Source organism: Thunnus thynnus, chromosome 4 (assembly GCF_963924715.1).
Source record: "Thunnus thynnus chromosome 4, fThuThy2.1, whole genome shotgun sequence".
Taxonomy (NCBI): domain Eukaryota; kingdom Metazoa; phylum Chordata; class Actinopteri; order Scombriformes; family Scombridae; genus Thunnus; species Thunnus thynnus.
The window spans coordinates 20,888,760-20,911,551 of record NC_089520.1 but is presented as its reverse complement, the minus strand read 5'-3'; the positions used below and the strand labels follow the sequence as shown (position 1 = coordinate 20,911,551).

Below are 22,792 nucleotides of genomic sequence, written 5' to 3'. Positions count from 1 at the left end.
CCATCTTATAAAAAACAACACTCAAAGAAAACTATTGCTCATGTAACTCTGCCTTCAAGTCTAGTTTGGGTTTGAGGACACACTCAAATGAGGCCACACACACTAGGTTATGTTTGTTCTCTATTTTTAGGCAGCCAAAAGAATTCACTCCCACTCCTTACGGAGCAAAGAGAAGGCAGCAGTGTTGTTTTTTTCATTGCTGTGTCAGTATTCATAACACATTTTGACCCCTTAGCAGGAAAACCACAGGTGTAATTAACATCAATAACGACTGCATTCCAATAAGATTTACCAGTTACAGGGTACTGCACCATTAATGTAATTAACGACAACTGTGCTTCTCTTGCTATGCCAAGTCAAATTGTCTTGACCTGTATGTGTGGCTGTGCCATGTATGTGGGGGATTGGATATGTATGCTTTTGCTAGGACCAGTGTGTAGGATTTGGTGGCACCTGGCGGTGAGGTTGAACTGATGCCACTAAATTCTACACCCCCTTTAAAAGCAAACACATTAATTGTATAGTTGTTTGTTGACATGTGAGAGGATTTTAGAGAACAATGTATCAGAGTGATTTGTGAAATTGCTTCAGTGAGTGCAGGAACACTTAGCAGGGCTACTAGGAACTTAATGACATTCATATGCATCAGCCGTGGAGATGCACACTTAGCCGGATCCTCTCAACCCTAGTTTTAAGGACAAGTAGGGAGGGTTTCAGAAAGATTTGCAGGAGTGAAATTACACAGCCAGGAAATGTGTGGTTACATTCATGTTTCAATACACAGGGTGTAGGCTATGCAGAACTCAACTAAAACTACTGTTTGTGCACGTTCTCGCCCAGATCTTTTTCATTGTATTTTGAAACAGAAAGGCTTTCAAAAATTGCTGCCTTGTAATTGTCACTGGCCATGTCAGCTTGTACATATCATGCTATTTCTTCAATTGATGAACTGGAAAATAATTAAAATTATAGATAACTATGCATGATTTAAAAGAAAAAAAAAAAAAAAAAAAAAAAAAAGCTCTGAGAATCAGTTCAAGCCCTGCATGCAGCTGGTGGCCGGAACAATTAGCACACCGAGAGAGGCAGTTGATGACATGACTCACTGCCTCTCGAAACTTTTGTGAACTTTTTTTTTTTTTTTTTTTTTTTTTTAACTATTCAGCATTGTAGATACACCATAACTGCATGACATATTTCTTGTCTCTAAAAAAACAAAACAAAACAATGACAGTCCAGTGAGAGTAGGATTCATCCAATCAGATGTAAGAAAAGTTCACGCTGATGTTAAAGATGATGATGATGTCTGTCCTTAGCCTTGTCAGATTACAATCAGCACAGCAGTCGTTGTAGACTAATTTTGGATCGAACATATGCAAAAAAACAGGATTTTTACTGAATTAGATGTAACCAGCAGGTATCCAGATAGACCCTATTCTATGCAGTAAGTGCACACCCCCAATCGATTTCATCAATCCCTTAACAATTGTTTCTCCCCTCCATAAAGCTGATGATAAATGTGGATTCTGCATTGTCTGATAATGGCCTGTCTCCAGCTTCTTGGCTCTGGGCCAAACTGTGTATATTACTCACTGTATCAGCAGGCAAGAAGATTGCATTTATTAGAGGGGGGACATCCCTGTATACAATATCAGATGCAGTGCAGAGGATGATACAGCTTGCCTGTGTGTGTTTGTGTGTGTTTGTGTGTGTGTGTGTGTGTGTGTGTGTGTGTGTGTGTGTGTGTGTTTGTGCGTGCGTGCCTGTCAGAGCAGAAAAGGATGTTTCCTAATAGAAATTACACTGGATGACTACATTTGGCACCTGCGTTACTTGATTTTGTATGGAAAGTAAAGGTGTAATATGAATTTCAAGGTTAAGGTTAAACAATCATATTTTGAAAACTAAATAAGCTACATCTTTTATAGATGAAGTGTGAAAAAGTTTTTAGAGCTTCCAGCTGATGGAACTGTTGTGGACTACCAAATAATCCCTCCTACTTATAGACTATTACATCCTGGTTCATTTCCTGTCTTGGCATTTTAAGTGAGAGAACAGCAATAAACAGTCGAGAGCACGCTCTTGACAATTTTCCTTAGGTTTAATATATTTTAACAACCCAGATTTGTTGGATCAAACTATCTCTGATAACGGGACATTAGACCTGTCTCCTGTGATGTCAGAGCAAAAATGCACGGAGATGGAGATACGTCTCTGTTGAATAGACCAGGGCGAGATTCAAGCCCAGGATGTTTTATCGTTAGGTGACATTTGTGCTGCACATTTGATCAAATGTCCATCAATTAATGCGCAGCTATCATTCTTAAATTTATGTTTATGCAGTATAGTGATCCAGTGTTTCCCATACATTGATTTATTTGTGGCAGCCCGACACAATATCAACATTGACCACCACACATTGATTTACGATTTAAAATGGGTAAAATCTTATTAGGGTTCTTTTAAATTTATCTTATAGTAGAGATGCGTGCAGCATATTGATTCGCTCAGCCCCTCCTTGCCCCACTCTCTCTCTCTCTCTTTCCCTCTCACAAACACATTGACAATGGACCCGTCTGTGTAGCCCCTCCTCTCCGACACACTCTGAATCAAAACATGAAAATGCATGGGAGGAAGGATTTTTGTTGGCTTTTCCCTGCGGAGAGGACGGCTGGCCGACTTCCTGAATAGAATCAATCAGGAATTCACGAATACTATCATGAACACCTCTGCACAAATTTGTCCAAAACTGATTCAATCAAGTTAACTCTGATAAGTTAGTCTATCAATGTTGTTAACACAATGCCGTCAATCTCGGACACTCAACTCTTCAAATAAGTTATTAGCAAGTATGTAAGGAGCCTAGCCAGTAAGGATAGCTATAAGTTAACCTTAGAGTACAGACGGGTTGTCGAGGTTAGCATGCTGTACATAGCTACATGCTATTTGCATTGAGTTTATATACGGTATTATTTAATAATTAATTTAAAAAATCGTGTTGTACCTCCTTCCTTGTGCACCCACCCTGCCCCCCGGTCCCGGTCAGCTACCATCACAAATAGAATCAATACTGTGGGAAACACTGAGTGATCCTCAGTCCTATTTGGAAACTTTCTACATTAACTCGTGGTGTTAAATCATATATTAATTTGTCAGACATGATGGGAGGAAAAGCAAAACAATGAGCAGTCACTCACTTCATCTGCTTCACAATGGTGCTCTTCCCTGACTCTCCAGCACCTGCAGAGAGAACAAAAACAGGCAGAGGTTAAAAATACACTCCCGTTAGCTGAGAAAAGTAAACAGGCAGCCAGTGAGGCCGCCTCACATCTGGACCGTTGTCTAGCTTGACCCCTCCCTTTACCTCCCAGCCTTAGTTTCAGCCCAGCAACAGATCTCAGCTCTCATTTTCATCCCGGACCAGTCTCCTGTTCTCTCTCACTGTACATCTATTCAGGAGTTCAGGTTGAGTCAGTTCTTTCTGAATTGAAATGGTAATACAGTGTTGTCTTAATTTCTCGGTGGAAACATCCCAGCCAGTCTCTCAGCCTTTGAAGACACACAAACCACCTGCTATCCTATTCTCCTCTTACTTATTTGAGATAAGTTACTTTATCATGGTTAACATTTTAATGGAAATGTCTTGCACTGACAGGATATAGGCTTTTCTTATCCACTGCTATGTTTATTCGAACACCCTGAGGCAACCAGAGAGAGCTCATCTGCCACAAGGAATCTAACACTACACACACATAAGACACACACACCCAGGGGTGCCTGTCAGTGCACTCTCCACTCGTACTCGCCCGGGGTGAAGTCTTTCTGGGATGACCCTCAAAATACACTACTACACAGCATGCACATGCACAGTGAAGCCCCTGGGTAGGAATGGGCCAAGACAGTTTTCACAGACAGCTGTCAGCCCTTACTTCTCTGTGGTATATGAGTTCAGACTAGGCTAAAGGGAGCAGAACATGCAGTTTGCCTTGAAATGAAGCCAGTTTTAACAGATTTCGGTAGTCTCTAAGGTGTCATTAGGTATCTTGTTGTAAACTGAGTGGCAGGAGACATAAAGAAAACAAAGCCAAAAGGAGGAAAGGGAGGAAAGAGAGACAGAGAGACGCAGTGGGTTAAAAATGTCATGATAAGGAGGGAAAACACCGTTTTCTGTTTGATCACAGGCTGCATCATTTTAAAACTTTGTCACTGAAGCCTTCATTAATGACTATTGTAAGTGGGAGGGATAGTTGCCCCCGTTCCTGAAACATTTTTGTATCAATTCCACCATTTAACTTTATTCTGCTTCCTATTTTATATCAGACGGTGCACACGCATTGAATGACAGGACGTTGAAACGCTAGATTAATTCCTATTTGCTTACACCCTGTATGTTAAGCAGTTCTTGGATATCCATTTATTTATCCATGCAGCTGGCATGAATGAAAATTTACAATACAGGGAGAGAGTCTGATTATAATTGTGCGTGTACCCAGGGTTTTCATAAAATGATATGAGGAAAATCTTCTGAACAACATATTGTAGTTTTTTAAACTGATGTATTTTCTTTATTCATAAGAAAAATTGAAGCAATAAATGTATTACAGTGATCTTAGAAGGCAGAAAAAATCTCAAATCTCTCTCTGGGCATGTTTTACTTCAGAAAGACGTACAAAAATGATACTAGATGCGACCTGGTAAGATTGCTGTTGTGACTTTTACGGAAAAGTGACTTTGGCAATTATTCAGACATGAGACCAACATTTTCATATTGCTATCAGATTAATGTAAAGGAGTGCATGTCTGAAAGGCACAAGCACATTATGGCATTCTCCATTTTACATCCACCTCATAGTTTTGAAGTCCCCACTCTTCCCACAAAGCAATTTGCAATTCACACTGTGATGAAGCACTCATCCATCTGCTATACAGTCTGTGGGCCATATTGTTAAGAAGGAGGAAAAGGGAAGAAAGAAATGCTATCTCTGGCTCACGGCATACCTTAGAGTGTAAATTGAAACTGTAAACAGATTCCATGCAGAGGGAAATGGGAAATAACTACAACGCAGGGCAATTCAATGGAAATGGGCAGTGTGCACCCCATATAAACCATATTATTTTGTCAGAATGCAGATGGAATATTTAAGTCGTGAATAAATCATGTGCCATTACAGACAAGCAGTGGTTCTACTTAAGCTGGTTAAAATTACACTATTGGTTTAAAGCCAAAAGGCTATGCAGCTATAAAATTGTACCTCCATACACTAACTCTATATAGCTGTATCTATCAAACTACCTCTCAGTTTTTAGAACTTATCAAGGAAACCTATAATCTATAATTTTGCACAAATAGCAACACAGTGAGACAGACGTGACTGACTTAGTCCCTGGAGCCTCTGTGGCTCAGCCACAGATATGCAAGTCACAGAAACTGCCAGAACATACTTTCTAGACCTGTGAGTTCATGACTGTGACTGACCGGGGCCAAGCTAGCAGGCCTGTCTCTCACCACACACACACACACACACACACACACACACACACACACACACACTCCTCTCCTGAAAGTAGTAAACATGCCCTTTGGAATTTGTCCAGAGGACTTGAAGCTGCTAACAGTTAGAAATGAGTGGTGAAGTTTGGCACATATTTTGATGCCACTACTGCTTTGATTAACAAATAGGTAGCAGTTGCTCTCTTTACTGTACAATACAAACACACTTAACCTCCTGGCAGACTTTGTATATTCTCAGTTTTCAAGCATGCGCATGGGGAATCTGTCAGTTCAAATGATTCTCCTGCAGAATACAGTTATGTTCCTCTTTACACAAGAGAGTAAAATTAATGTGAGAAGACAAGATCCTACGAAAGATACAACTGAAAGCACAGTAGATTGGTGTATAAAACTGGGATTTTGTGTACACTCCAAAAAAAGATTAAAAGTATACTGCTGCTGCAGTAATCTTTATTATTAGCACTTCAGCAACCACAATATACGTACACATATGCAGAGGCAAAGTACAGTCCTGTGCTTCACTGTTTGACTTTAATATTTCATACTTGCCAGCTGGCAGTAAAAGGCTGCCAACAACTGTACGAGCACATGTACTTCAATAAGACTGTTTGCAGAATTCCTCAAGGACTGGGCCCACTTTGTTTTTACTAATAAAATCTTAAGTGAATGAAACACACATTTAGTCAGACAGCTAGGAGTGGGGATATGCTGCAGGATCACTGAGGATCCTTTAGTCTTGGTCGCTGATGTGATACGAGTGGCAATCACTCTCTAGAATGGGGCAATAAGCGTATGTTGCTAGTGGTTCTGTGGGGAGAAGCTGTAGCTGGACCTCGGGCCTGATGACAGTCGGACTGATACTCCACTGATCCTGTCACTATTACACAACACGCTTTGTCTGATCTGTGGCTAATGCTGCATTATCACCATATCTCCCTTTGGACCATGGAGGCTCAGAGCTGCAGCTGCATGAACACACACATACACACACAGACCATTTCCACATGCCCTTTTGATACAAGTACTTTCCAAAAGACTGTTTGGAAAAAATTTGTATGATTCAGCGCTGAACAGGCAGCGCTTCCCTCTACAGTAAGCTATAACTGGTGGCCTTGGTGACAGAATACACCATAGTCATCATCAGATTTCAAAATGCGCCAAAGTAGAACAAACCAAGTTGTAGCCTTGGCCTTGTTTTTTTGTTTATTCATCACAAACAGTGTATAATAAAATCAACCCTTAAAAACTAAAATATCACTTAATTGATCTTTAGCTTTTTGCTGCTAAAAATAAACTGAACTGACATAAAAATGTTTGTAAAAGGTTACACTGAAAGACAGTAATGTACTGTATATAACTAAACTGTTGGATCACTACACAGAGGGACTGGGCTGTTTGTGCAGCAGGAAACTAAGAAAAGTTGAGTTTGCAGGAAATTAAAAATACTGTCCACTGCCTAGCAACTGGGCACTGTGTACGACAGTTGTGGCTGACTATGAATCATGGTAGAAAATGAGAAAAAAAAAAAGGCAAAGTGTCCACTGAAGTCTCCAAGTTCATTTGAATGAGATCAGTTAACTTCTATAGGTGGTAGAATTCAAAGCCACAAAGACAAGAGCAGTCAGCATCCTGCTACTGTCTGAAGATGAGAAAGTCAGACACGCTAACAAGATCATCAAGTGTGGCAGGAAGTTGAAGCCTCGGGAAGCAGTGAAGGAAGCAGAAGCATACTGGAAACATCAGGAGATCATTGGGATAGTCTGTCAAGGACAGTTAGGATTTGGAAACTACAAGGCCAAGAGGTGGAGCTAGAGCAATGCCAAAGGCAAGAGAGAACTTGTGGTGCAGAGGGTCCGGGAGGCATCAGAAGAAGGCTGTCGTGTAAAAGTGGTAGGGCTCGCCTGCCAGGGACAGTGGATGCAGTGGGACCAGCCGTTTGAGCAATTGCAGTCCTGGAAGGAACTCTGGGGTACCAACCAGGGTAAGTTGACCTTCCTTCTGCGTACTATGGCTGACCTCTTGCAAGATCCATCCTGCAAGCAGTGTGAAGCAACCCTTTGCACCCTGACTCACATCTTGACTGGATGTCCCAAATCACTGGGAGAAGGCCAATACAGGTGGAGGCATGACAAGGTCCTTACAGAAATTGCCAAATGGATGGACCTGCAGAGGATCAAAGCCAACAAACAGCAGGCATCACCACCCAAAGTTATCAGCCTCCAAAGGGTGGCATACAGGCTAAGGGGCGAAATGCTTGTGACCCTGAGATACCTGCTGAAGATGCAGAAGGGTTCCCAACAATGCAAATGCTCTGACCACCCTGCCACCAAGGAATACCAACAAGAGGAGTAGTGTCCAACACCATATCTTAAGTAGCTCCTGCAGTTTCCACTTGTAGCAAAGCATCTCTGATGTTTATTTCACCTCAGCGTCGCTGATAAAACACAAAAGATGTTAAAAAAGCAAAATGTATTGACCCCATTGATTGAAGATATCAAAAACAAAGTGTTTTGTTCCTCTGGGGTACTTGGTGGTTTCATTAATTTGTTGTAATTGTTGGAGGGCTGATGAAGGAAATAGTCCCGTATGTATTTATAGAAAACATGGGACTCATTGATCTTGTGATTTGTGCTTCATTAGGACTCAAATAAGTATGCCTGTAATTGGGTATCTACCTTTGTTCGGAGATGAGCAGGCAGCTGCTTTGAGAGTGAAACATAATTATCATTATTATACCAGGGGAAGTCTGTCTGCTCCCACTGTGCAACAAGTTCTTAAAGACCACACAGACCACAGGTGTGTGAATATTATAGTCAAACTTAGCAGCTAGTGTTTAAGTGCCAGACCTGAACTATATCAGTTAACACAGGCAAATGATTTGCTTGAGTTTTGTACCGAGATTCAGCAGCCTTTATGACACCTCATGCCGCATTTGTCTCCGTGGGAGAAAAGTGACATTAATAAAATGTCCATACTGAAGAACTTCTCTAAGGTGGTCCAGTTATCTACCCGTACTTTACCTGACATGGAAAGCTCGGCAGTTCCTCTAAAAGCCTGAAACGAGGGCTATCAGTTTCAATTAAAAACTAATTTTACGTAAAACCTACGTTCTGATAAGGAAATACAGTTTTCTTTTTTGCAGAAACAGGATCTGAGAGAACAACTGACAAAGCTTCATCAGCTCCCACATTTGACCAGCGACAAAACCTGACGTGTGAAGAAGTGTGCCAGCCAGCTCTTCTCTTTTGTAAGAATTCCTGGCATGCTCACATTGTCTCTAGAGTTTCATTATTCAGTCAGGCATGATGCAATTGACAAGTCCAGACATAAAAGGAGGAAAGAACGAAGGTTACTTCCCACTCTTCTTCTGTGTCAAAACAGAAGATCAACAATTTAAAATATATCAGCTTATTTCTTTATCTTCCTGCAGTGCCCACCTATTGCATCAGCATCCTGCAAGCAGCCCTGTGAAGTTACACAGCATTAAGGCTGTGTGTGTGTGTGTGTGTGTGTGTGAATAAATGTGCATGTGTTTTGAGCAAGTGTGACCCATCCTGGTGGAACTGGGAGCTGGACACAAAGGCAGCAGTGTGGGCCCCTGCTAGCTGAGAACACAGGGCCGCTGTTGATGTTTAGGGCCTGGACCATTCCAATCAGCGCTATAGCTCACACTAGCTACTCACACTCCTCCGCCCCCTTTTAGTCAGCATGACAACTGCCTTGGCCAGCCATAGCAAATCACTTTATGGCCACTAGCAAGAGAAAATGCCTGGGGGGACAAGTTAAGTCTTACTGCTGATGAAAGGAACATATGTTGAACCGTGAAATGATTTAAGACAATAAACATTTAAAAGCAAATAATGCTTCAAGCTATCTGGGCTCTCAGTCCTGATTATTAAGTTTGTCAAACTCCATTTTTAGGGCATTATCTTGATTAGTAAACAACTGAAATCCCTACTAGTTCCTTATTATACATTCTATGATTTTGTTTTAGTGCCTCTAGATTTTATGACAGAAACTATGGGAGGAAAGTCATCAACAGTGATCTCTGAGGAAACTTGCTTTTGTGTAGTGAAACAATCAGGGAGTGTCTCATCCCTGTCTGGGATTTTCAGTCATAGGCAAGAGATGACAAATGTGAAACAATTGGTGTTTTCATGCGGGAATCTGGGCAGAGGTGAGGTGCTGTGTTGTAACTGTGGTAGCCATTTGTATTAAACCCCAAAACATGCAGACGATTTACTGAAAAATTAATAAAGCACACTGTTGTGTGAAAAATGGATGTCACAGGCTTGAATGAGATAATTGTTAAATTCTTATATTGCCACTGAGACAAGAGTTAACTAACAAAGACAAAGTTGAATACATTGGACAAGAGCCAAAGAATATTGTCTTTTAAGACAGGCCAGTTCATCCACTAAATCTATAATGGGCTGGCCCTCTGGTGCTTCCTGTCCCCACTTCAGAGCAGATCTGTTGAATAAATCAATACATGACCCTTAGTGACAGGCTGACCCATGAATATAAAGTATGCACTGACTTGAAAGTTCAACTGTGAAGACAATAGAGGCAAACAGCGGCTGTCATGACTCTCTGAATCGATGTCCATTCAGAGAAAGAGAGACTGTTTAATTCATTTTAATGCGATTTTTCCTGCTTCTTTAGACTGCTGACCAATACTCATCACAGTGCAGGCAGGGCTCGCTTCTCACCAACTTGAGACTCCTTTTCTCAGTGTCAGCAGCATGAGACACAATGATATTCATACAAATAACACATTGAGACGCTTGAATTCTTACAATCTCCCCACTAATATACACTGCACTAAATATACCGGAGAAAAGTGATGAGGCAGCTTGTGTTAAAGCCAAGATGAGTAACTAAAGTGATATAGCAATGGGAATTTCAGGAAACAGAGGTAGAGAAGAAAGGGGCAGGGTTACTTTAGAGTGGGAAAAACAACAACAATAAAAGTTGGCTGAGTTGGCAGCTCTAGCCTGCAGCAAGATCCAGTGAGACAGCCTCACTATACTGAGCTTTCTAAACAGCCACAGTCTATAATCTAATTGACTTCAATTTTCATCATTTCTCAAACTTCCTCTCACTGTCCTTGGCCGCCTACACACCAACCGTGAGCATCCCGATGCCGCCTGTTCTCTCATCTACGTGTTGCGAAATGTGCCAATCCAGACCAGAGGCCCTAAGAGACACATGTGCCACTTCCTATTCTCAGATCCAATCAAGGAGGAAAGGGAAGCAGCTTGCATGAACACGTGCACACTCGTGAATGCAAAAAACACACACACACACATACACACAGACATATCTGGCGGTTTGAAAGACAGGGACGGAGAGATTCAGTCTCCTTCAACAGATGGCTACCATGCCTCAGGCAAAGAGCAAGTCTGGACAGCACACTGACAACTGCTGCCAAAGCAGCAAGGGATGAGAGGCGAGAAGACCAAATCTACTTCATCTATGAATTCTGAGTGAATGTGAAGCATGACTGATAAATGTCACACAATACGTTTGATGACAATTCTGTGTCTGGATGCAAATTTCTTTAACCAATGTCTGGCCACTGTAACAAATAATCCATGAATCATTGAAAGCCTCTAAAACACAGAATGCATGTTTTTTCTGCAGTGGAAAAGTAGCCATAATTAAGCAGTTAGATGAATAGCTGCAAGGACCAGTTTGGGAGAACTGAGAGCTCCGACGTGTTAAGTTGCAACACATTTTACTGTGCCATTCCTGCAGTATGGAAAACCCCCTCTCGCCGTGCCTGCAGCAAGGCTCTGATTACGGTGATAATCAATTAATCATTAACGTCATCAGTTCTGGAGGCATGAAAAAGAGAGGAAAACTAATTCATTTGATTACGGGACCATAAACATGCAGAAAATTAATCAATGGGACTTGAAGCGCTATGTGATAGTTGTGTAACTCCTGCAGAGGTTATTAGGAAAAAGAGACACAAACACATTATGGGCAAATTTAAACTTGTTTCTGTGCTGCTGTGCCTCAAACAGAAACAGAATTTCGGCTGAATCACAGCGTACATCTCTCTGTACTGTTTTTGTATTGGACCGCAGGCCATGAACGTAATGAACAGTCACAGGGTTAGATACAAAGGCCTACCAGCAATACATTGTCTCTTCCTTGAAGGCAAGGATGCTGCACAGACATCCTCTTTCCGTCAATAGATGACTGACACCTAAAGGGCTGCTGAGGGAGGAGACACAAATAAAAGAGAGGGTAATAACACTGAGGTATTGTGTTAAAATGTGTCTGAGAAACGTGCAGCTGATAACCACAGGAACTCAGCTCATAGGGACTCAAGATTCTGTCGGCCCTGAAAGAGTACAAGAGGTGCAGATGTCTGGAAATGTCTGTATGATAGACTGACAGCTACCTGCAAGTAATCTCTACACTTCTAGCCCTTTGCAGGTGCTGTCTTACTTTTCCAGACTTTGACAGTTGATCAAACAGCTGATTGGGGGCCACACTGTATGACAAACTTCTAACTGTCCATCTTGTTTTACCTCAAAAGTCAAAGATAAGGAAAATCCAATTTTCTCATTACAGTTGCTCAGCTGTAATAGCAAAACTCCTACACTGCGTTTTTGGCAAGATAAGATTGTGACGTGAGAATGTAGCCTCAGGTGTCTGCAGTTTTGATGGGACTTAGATGAAATAACAAAGAAGTCAAGTAGGAATGTGACATTTCCTCATTATTTCATAAACATCCAGGGTTAGTGTTTATCCTCTGAGGTACCTAAATATCTTGAGCTATTTGCTCTCTGTCTAAAATAAACTTTCTACACTCCCCTGGCAATGGTTTTTCCCTTAAAGGCCTTTTCTACACATTAACTGGATAGATGGAAAAAGGGATGTAGAGGAGGTAAAATCTCTACACCACCTGCTTTCCAGTCTACAGGGAGGGGAGGCTGAGACAGTGGCAGTAGACAGAAGTGCTGCGTGAAGGTGAAGTGCTCTTTGGAGGTGGGAAAACAGAGGTAGGACAAAGTCACTGAGGGTGAAGTAAAAGCAGAGGTGGGAGGGTTTGAGCACAGGGAGAACATCCTGATGGGAGATTGAGATGAGTGGGAAAGCAAACCATTAATCGCGGGTGACAGCAGAGAGGATCAGCTGAGGAGAGTGAGAGAAGGCAGGAGATGAGAGGGGAAGAGACGGTCTTTACAGAGACCATGATGGGACATTTGAGCGAGGTCCCACTGTGAAGGTGCCAAATTAACTGCCCAGTCCCTAGCCTTAACTGCCAATGACTGAAACAATTCAGAAACACTACATTACAGGGATGTTCCCTTCGATCCGGCACTGATATGAGTCAGCCGGTATTTATGACAAATGACTTGATTATGGTCCTCATATTTGCTGATGGGAAAATATTTAAATAGGTGAGGTCTCTCCTGCACTCATTTCTTTCCTTTGGCTTCAGTGTTTCTCATCAGTTCTGAGTTCTGGTGGTGAAATCATTTGACAGAGCTGTGAGCAGGAGTGGCTATCAGGCCCACCAGATGGAATGAATTCATAATTGATGTTCATTTTCAAACTGTTTGCAGGAGTGAAGGAGCATCAAGCAGGGGGAAGCCTGGAGCCTTCCAAGCTTTTTGTAATGCGCTGCAACATCTGGAGCAGGCTTCCTTGGCCATGGCGCTACTACAAAGCAAATAAAAGAGCCGATCTATCTTCCAATACAGGATGACTTGATGACTTCACTCAAACATAATACTACTACCGGTATAGCTGGGATATAAGCATTTGGCATCACTTATGTGAGTTGGAATTAGTTTAGATATTGGTGAGGTGTCCCTTTTCTAACATAGTGACGACTAGGTAGAGTTTTCAATTATCAGTAAATGGATCTGTCAAACCAGTTATGTAAATAAATGTCATACACTACAATGAGTCAGAAAATGCAGGTCTGTGCAAAGACACATTTGTTTAAAATCAAGAATTACTGGAATTATTTATCTGTTTGAAGCCATGATGCATGCGCGCGCGTGTGTGTGTGTGTTTGTGTGTCTCTTTGTCCCAATATCCTTGTTTGACGCCCACTTCCACATAATCTAATCAGAGCTTGCATCTTGCAGGCATCTGGTGAGGTCAGGGTTAGGATTGTATTACATGACCTCTGACACTACGCTGCAGCCCTAGCTAGAGACAAAGACCTGGGCTAGCATGAAGGGTATTGAAAGACAATCCTTCTGCATACACAAACACACACACACACACACACACACACACACACACACACACATGATTACACACATACACCACATTACAGGCATATTATCCTACAGCAGGACCGGGGTCACACACTGATTTAATACTTCATACAGATGTTCAAATCTGCTAAGAAAATACACAACACTTGAACACTTCTTTAGAGGGATAAAATAAGCTGTGTTGCTCATACAGCTTTGTTCATTGCACACAACTACATCTTTGCCTGCAACTAAACAATGTGACATGATTTCCTGTGCTTTTTACGTCATTTGGGCTGCAGGTTCTGGTTATTTTCCTTATTTTACATCATATTTCTGCTCCCCTTCCTTTTAGTTTCTCCCTGTGTGTTCTGTGCTGTACATATGATACATATGATTATTTTACATTTCTATTCAACACAACTTATTGTTCACATACATTTAAATTTGATTCTGTAAAAAGCTATGCAACTGGCTTTGATTAGGTGGTCTTTTTCTGCCGTTTAAACTTCTAGTATCCAGGTGTAACACAGGTTTTGCTCTCTGTAGTCATTCCTCCTGTTCATACCGGCCATTACAAGATCCCTTCCTAAAGCGATTTCAATGTAAGTGATGTGAGGGAAAATCCAAAGTCCTCATTCTGTGTAAAATGCATTCTAAAGTTCAGAGTTATTGTGGTTAAATTGAAGTTCCCTGTTTTTGTTTCCCCAGGCAGTGTTTCCTTCTCTAGTTAAGGTGAAAGGACAGCAACCGAAAGAGGTAATTTTGTGCTAAAACTGCTGTAACTCTGGAAGATCCCCACTTTATTTGTCTCACTCAGATTTCTGAAGCTGCATCTAAACCTCTGATAAACTAAATATAAATATAATATAATATAAAATATAAATATATTTTTGCATACAATGCAGACCGTGGACTGTGCACAGATGAACATGTTGCGACCACTGTTAATGTTAGGCCCCCTGAGAGCAGCTGAACAACAGCAACTGGCATATTTCAGGCCCCACACCCAGGCTCTGGGTCCCCAAAATAATTTAGTTTCCCCCTCCCTTGGGTGCAGCCCTAGATAAACAAACCGGAATTAACAGCAAGTATACAAAAATTAGTTTGCAGTAGTCCAATTTTCCATACGTTAGATTTTATGTCTATGATATTGATGCCAAAAATTATGAGACATATTGCTAAGGCAGATAATTGGACTACAAAAATGTGTCTTGCCTCACACTGTACCATTTTGTACCAGAAAGCCACATCACGCTCACACTACTCTCTAAGGAAGAGCCACTCCACACGATCATTATTTGAGCGTCAATCTCACTTCAAGCAGCAAAACAAAGCTGGCCGAGCTTAGCTTGTCTCACTGGCATTAGCAATCCACAGTCACAACAGCTGCAGCCTCACAATGATGAGGCTGAACCCTGGGAAGGAGTGCTAGCCTGTGATGCAGCTGATAAAAAAAACAAAAACAAAAACAAAATAAACTTCACAGCATGGATTTGTTGTACTGATCTTGCACATTGGGACCTTATAGCGGGAAAACCCTTTATTCACCATCAGCTGGCAAAGATGAAGGCGAACAGAGACCCAGAGAGCGGTGGGCCTGAGCTCACTGGGGGCATCTGCTGCATCATGGGCTACGGACGACTGGAAATGTACTACTGATGCATTATACATGCATCCATTACCAGCCCACCCCTCCTGCACTAACCTTTGTACTTAGAGATGCACGTAAACATTCACATGTACAGGCACACAGACAGAAGGACGGAGGAAAAATGTTCACTGAATTATGGATTGGTGCATCAAAAATATAAGCAATGTGGAGAAAACATTGGATGAAAACAATGCTCAGTAACAAAAGCCAGACAACGAGGCAACAGTAAAAACGGAAACCTTCCTTCCTTGATATTGTTCTAATTACCGATGTCAAGTTTTTTGGGCCCTGATCCCAATCCAAGTCCTTTAATATCGGATATCCGCTGATTTGAGTCTAATTTGATACTTATATTTACCTATACAATTGATTAAATACATATCTGACTTATTAAAGTAACAGGTGTAGCCTACTTAATTTCGCACACCTTCTTTTTCACAAGCTTCTTGAGACAAATACTGAGTTTAGTTTATGGCCACAAATATAGTTATGATAAACCACATATGTGAGATTGTCACTCTGCTGGGGCTGTTCCTAGAACTACAGACACACTCAACTGTACAGCAGTGTCAGAGAGTGGAGTTTCTTCCCTTTCAAGAAGTCTTTGGGCGAGTACAGACAAAGAGTTGCAGAGAGCAGTTTTACCAGACAAGATTCATTTTTGCGTCATCAAGTCACTCATGAAATGTTACGGCAGCAATGGCGAAGTTTGTTCTTTTAGCTGGTGAAAGAGATGGTCAGCACCAGCTGAAAATGAGAAGCTGCTACCTGAATGTTTTGTTCACTGCTCTTTGCTAATAAGAAAGAAGGGAGGGCTAACAGATGTGTAAGCATTGGAGTTTAGTGATACCACTCCATTCAAATACGCCCAGATCAGCTGCTATACCAATCGTTAGGACCGGCTCAGGGACAGTAATTCACAAAAATCAGAAATCAAGTTGAGATGAAAATATAACTGTACTTGTGCAATTGGAATCACTTTTTTCCTGGAGGTGGAGGCAAATGCTGAATTTCAATGTGACTGCACGTATCTACTTATTTGAACATACTGACCAGCTTAACAGACAAAGAATACAGAACAGGTCACAAATACAGTATATTCTTAATAAAACAAAGTCCACAAAAAGGCAGAACCTTGGGACAGAAAATGAGACCCTTACCGATAAATTGTCCTCAAAGGGCACAAAAACAATATAGTTATTATTGCTTTGCTTCAGCTGGAATAAAAACGACTGAGACCACGTCAGTACATTTGCATAGTGCGATGCATAACAACAGAAACAGAAAAATATGTCAAGTAACATGACTTCAGTGTCAGTTTGGTTTTATGGTGTGAACCAGATGTTAAACCTGCTGAGACCAGGCAGATTAACGAGAATATCTGTCTCAGTTGTTACCAGATGACAGCTGTAATCATGTACTATTTTGTTGTTTGCCAATTGAAAGAAACATTAATTTGGCATTTCAGTGTAGAGGAGAGAGCATTTTGGAATCTGAAACCTCCGGATGCAAGTCATTTGCACATGTAAACAGGTTTATAAACCTTACTTTTAGCACCTCAGTGTGGACATGGCAGTCCACAAAGTCACCCTCCTCCCAGTCTGGCCTGGGATAATTATTCCAAACTGAAAGGCCATCGATCAAAGAGCAGACGAGGTGACCAAGGCTGCCTGTGACGACTGGCCTTCTCACAGTCCTGAAAATCAGAGGCTGTCCTGGCCTTGAAGCCTGCAGACATGAAAGAGCCAACCAGACCAATGCACCTGACACACACGGCCAGATAAAACATCATCACTCAGCATTTCAACTCAAGTTTACGAGACACTGTGACTTTGAATCCAACATTAACTTTTAGATAAAACCTGTTTCAAGATTAATTATATATTTTTTACCCACACAGATCAGACATTTAAAACTGGGCTTGACATTTGCATTAGTGTTGAACTAGCAGAAATAGGTCAAGCCAGTGCCCATGAAGTTAACTGTTAGGGATGGGGAAGGACAAGTTTTTAGGATTTAACTCATGAATAATGTTAGAACTCACATGTGCTATTTTAATATTTGACCACCTTTTAGGTGTGCTGTGACCAACACATATTAAGATTAATGATTTTAAAAGCTGGGTAAGGGGACTTAAAGATTAACAGTAAAAGAAAATATATACGGCACCTGTTTTACAAAGAGGCCAGTACTCCTTAACTGCTGTGCTACATGATGCTAAAAGCTAGATGATGTCAGTCCTTTAAGTCCTGAAAGGTTCATTTATCAAACTGGAAATGTGGAACAAAACATTCTTGAAAGATCCTCATTTAAAACAAGATTCTGAAAATGTGTTTTGCTCATCAAGCAAACTGATAATGTACAATATATGTTATAATTATCTACATAACATGATGAATGAAGTGTAAAATCAACAAATTTTAAGTGTGCAAGATTATAAAGGAAGAAAAAATAAGCCAAAAGAGGCCGCAATTAACCACAGGAAACAGACAGGAAGTTTATTCCTTCTCTGTGTCACTATAGCAACCTCAACTTGCAAGTTGAAAAAAAGGCACAGGAAATGAAAAGAGGAGGGGTGAAATGGGAGGTTTCTCAACAGTTCACAAGTTTTCCTCAGAGTGCACAAGCTGAAACTTGTGTTGCTAACACCTTTCACTGAATGAAAGAATTCAAGTTGACTTGTCACATCATGAAGGCAAATACAGTTACTGAGATACTGGTTCCAACTATCAGACAAATCTGATTGTGAATATGCTAGACTAAAACTTATGAGTAGCTAGTTATTTCCATTGTTTTTTTGTTTTGTTTTTTTTTTAACTTTTTGTACAATACAGTATCAAGGGGTATTTTCTATTCATATCTTTCATGGTATTCTGAAACTGAAAAAACAATTCTGCCATGTTTTTCCCTAGTGTGGATGCCACATGGAAAGGCTCTGTGATTGCAGAGATGGCAAGCTTGACAAACTGAAACTCTCTTATTGCCAAACAGCTGCCTCCTGTCCCTGCCAGTGAAGGCAGCAAAGCTGCTGATGTATGACCTGAGAACTATGGAGGCAATGTCTGCAAGTACCTTGAGATACTGTAACACAACATCACAGCAGCTTATTACTATGTCTGAAACAAGCAAAATATTTCTCACATCAACCTCATAAAATCAAAACAAGAAAATCAAAGAAAGCAGAAATTATATCCAGCACCAGATTTTTCTAATAAGCCATGTTTTGGCTCCCCCTGCACTAGTTTCGGCTAGAGATGAAGGTTACTGTGCAGGCTGGCAATACAGCCTGTATGACCAGTATGCTAACCAGAAGCCAGAGTGAAACAGAAACAGAATTAGTGGTAGTCTCGGTGTTTTCCCTACATCATTCTGTAGCAGCGCACCACTACTGCAAAATTATGAGCGCTGCTGCAAAGATTTCACATGATCATTAACATCAATGGACTACTAATGATTTTCACTTGCACCATGCACCCTACGTTATTGTGGAATTGTTTTGAGTCATCTACGAGAAAGGTACTGTTATAAGAGTAGCATAGCTCCATTAAGGATTAGGACAGTGCGTAATGTGTGTGTGTAATGAGTGTGTGGTTGAATGAGCAGCAGAAAAGTGACGATGAACGTGAGCCGAGCAGAGGAAAAAGGTTAGCAATAAGTTGTCAATATGGCAGTAAATGAACAGTATAGGCTACAGTGTGTCATTTAATAAATGCTGCAGCTTCTCAAGAATAATGTTAGAACTCACATGCGGGTTGCAGCAGTCAACCTAGGCGAAACACTGAGTCTCCTGTTCTAGATTAAACAATTCTTAAAACAGATGTACGACAGGACTGCTCAAGTTTGCAGATGACACCTTCCTGGTTTGAGTCTCTTTACAAACAACATGTGCTTGCACAGGAAAGAGATTTCCTGTTCCATTACCATGTTAAGAAGTGAAATGGATAGGAACACACATGCAAAGGACATCGCTGACAAGCCACTGTCCTCGAGGGAGCTTCCAGCTCATCAGCCATGGAAGCTGTCCTACGTTAAGCCATGACAATCTGTGCCCAAAAGAATCTTAATTTCTCACAAGACCAATCAGCAGTCCAAGAACAACCCTGAATTATTGTCCTCACCAGTCAGTGGGCCAATAACTGTCGGCTGCCCACTATGACACATGAAAGACCAGACAAAACAGCAGGGAAGATTACTAGTGACACTGTATATCCAGGCCCGCAGCCCATTTCTCCCCTCCACAGGTTCATTAAACATGCTCTGCTCTTTCAATCATTCAAACCTAGTAGGTGATAGACAGTTGCACTTTTCTTCTACCAGTTATTTTTGACAAATGCGGCTGTGATTATCTCAGTTTGAAATGTCAAACAGACACGTTATCATGCCACAATTCCATCCCACTTGCTTCTAAAACTTTGTTTAGAAACCGAGTTTGTAAGAAATGTGTTGCTAAACTTTCAAATAAATGTACATCACTTGTATTTTTAAGTTCATGCACCACAATTTCAGCTAGGCCTCTTCAACACAGAAGTCAAAACGATTTGTTCGATGCTCTCAATTCTCTGCCCTGGGATGTTTTTACTGTGAAGAGGTTTCTCTAACTCTCATTTTGTTTCCAATGCTTTTCTTGGCAGTTTTTGTAGAAAAAAACCCCGCTTAAGCAGGCCATCTTTGATAGAGATACTGGAAGCCGGGGGAAAAAGCTGTAAAAGAACCTAGTCTGAACTTGCCGGAGGACAGCTTCTTCCCAAAATATGACTCACTTTACTAAAAGTTATCTCACTAAAAACCACAAGCATCTCCATTGATGAAATGAATGAACAAAACTTGGTGTCCGCTCTAGGGACGTTGTACTACTACTGATCCTGTGCTTTGACCTTCCATTAAAATTGAAACACAAATTTCATTGACATTTCTAAAGACTGACCCATAATAACCTGTGTACTCTTAACACTCACTGCGCTGTGCACTGCACTGTAAACATGTTATCTAGTATGTATATACATCCATGATCATGCCGTTTATTACTGCTCATGTACTATAGATACTGCTTTACAATGTCCACTCAACATCATGTACACTTTGCCACTTTACAGCCTCATAATTCCTCTGTTCTATGACTGCTGTAAGTGACCTTTTCGTGCTATACCTGCCATTCAGTTATCTCATGGTTCACATAAGTTATGCACTACTGTGCCATAATGACTCTGTGTGTATATTCTATATGAATGATATACATAGTCTGTCATCTGTTATTTGTTTTACACTATCCTTTTGCAGCATGTGCAAGAGATTTATGGCGTCAGTGATTCGGCACAGATTTATCCAAAATACAAACTTGTACTTTGGGTGCATTTAGAAAATTTAGTATAATAAATTAATTGGTACTACATAAATGTAAGGATAAGGGATAAGAAAGCGTTCTTTGTCTTTGCTTCCTCACAATTTGTTTTAAATTCATGCAGGTATTCCTGGTATTCCATTACTTGCATGAGACACCATGTGGGCCTGTAGTTTTGCACTTCAGGCAATAAAACCAATACATCAGCAGAGAAAAAGCTATGCGACGACCCACACCTCACTTCTGCCACTGATCCTTTTCCTACCATTTGTGCTATAAACTACTGCACATGTCAGGAAAGACGTGAATTGTGAAGGAGAAAGATAAAAATGTAAGCATAAGATTACCTCTCTGGTGCAGCACAAGTTTTGGAAAGTATAGGGTATTACATACCGTCTATCCAGCACAATCTACTTTGGTAGTCTCAACAGTACAGACTACTGGTGCTCAGCACTTATGAGATCCAAGACAGGTTATCTGTGTTAATAATGTTTATGGTAATCTTAGTAGATCGAGTAGATCAGAATCAGATTAGAAACATAAATTAACTGAAATAGGATCAACACAGCCACAGTCACCTGAGGGTATAAACATTTAATTGTAATACCACTTATACAGGACTGTTGACGGAGGCAGTGCTCTAAGACTCGCTGACATGATGGCAAATTAACCTCCAATACAGACTTTCCCAGGTATCCATTGGGTCTGGGAATTTCTTGTAAAATTTTTGCCATTTAAACAACAGTTATGTAACTGATGAGCCAGACAGAGCAAACAGTTTCATGTAGTTTTATTTGGCAGTAAAAAGGCAGAACTGTTTTGACATCGACAAGCACAACATTTAAATTTAAATTACGATTAGTATGCATGTGGAACTAGCACTGCTTGTTTCTGGAAAGCTAAATGTAGTAATTCTATTTTAAAATCAAGGAGTCCTTAAAGAAGTCCTTTTGGGAGTGTGGAAAACCACAAGGTAAAAATGTTATACGAAATTCACATCATGTCTGTGTGTGATTGTAACGTGTGTGACATACACACTGTATCCATGGTGGCCCTCCAAGGTGGGCCTGGGTCCACCCAATCACACAGATAATAATTTAATGTTCTCTAGATTATGTGACCACTGAAAATAAAACATTTATTGTTTTTGGATCTTGTTTACCACTTGATGATAATTCTGCTTCTCAAACTGTACAGTCATATCATTCTGTCAGTCAAATAAACATTTGCATCAGGGCATAATTAAGATGACAATCTCTCCACACTTTCCCTAAAACAGAACTGAGTAAATCATTATATATATAATAGTGACATAATTTCAGTGCTGACAGGCAGTCATCACACGTAAGATATTTACATTGTCTGAACCCATTGTGTTGGTTATTTTACTTAAACTGCCGTCTGCTGTCCATGTGTGTATATGCTTATTGGTAACTGCCAGGCTGTGTTGCCATGCCCTCCATGAGAAGTAATGATTTTTTTTTTGGAGTATGTTCGCATTGGTGCCTGTTATTTACTTAATTAAACACTGGTGATGAAACAAGTATTTTAATAGTGGCTTATTTTTTCAAAAATACTGTACTTTACGGTCTTGGAGTTGGGTCCACATTCATAAAGATTTTGGCAACGCTACTGGTGTGTGAGTGTGTGACTGAGTGAGTACTCCACAGGAATACGGAGCACTACTACTCACACAGAGAGCTCTTTGTGTGCGCACATTGCCCCTGAACCAGCATGTCTACCAAAGCCTCGTTGCAGCTTTGTTTGGTTTACTTTGCTTTTGTTTATTCGACTTCCTCTCAGGTTCCTCTCTCTGCAGCTGACCAGAGTGATGGCCATGGACTCGGAAAGAGTGAGTGACAGAGGCTCAGTGAAGGACGGACAGAAAGACAAACACCCTTTATTGTGAAACCGGTTTAGGATGACTAGGGAACTGCTCAACTGAGAGAGCAGATGTATTCTAAATGTTACTGTACACAGCTGAAATCAAAAACTCTCCAAACAGTACTTCTTTCTGTCATTTCCAATGCTTTTTTTTAGCTATAAACAACTGATGT

The 22,792-nt window shown here is 40.8% G+C and overlaps 1 protein-coding gene across 1 annotated transcript in view; it reads right to left on the bottom strand.

The window, feature by feature from the left end:
• The window catches only part of LOC137181604 (guanine nucleotide-binding protein G(i) subunit alpha-2-like), a 63,746-nt gene that overhangs the window by 15,323 nt on the left and 25,631 nt on the right, over nucleotides 1-22,792 (bottom strand). The window contains exon 2 of the mRNA XM_067587424.1: nucleotides 3,198-3,240. Within this exon, the coding sequence (XP_067443525.1) occupies nucleotides 3,198-3,240 (43 nt within the window). The remainder of the gene's footprint in view (nucleotides 1-3,197; nucleotides 3,241-22,792) is intronic.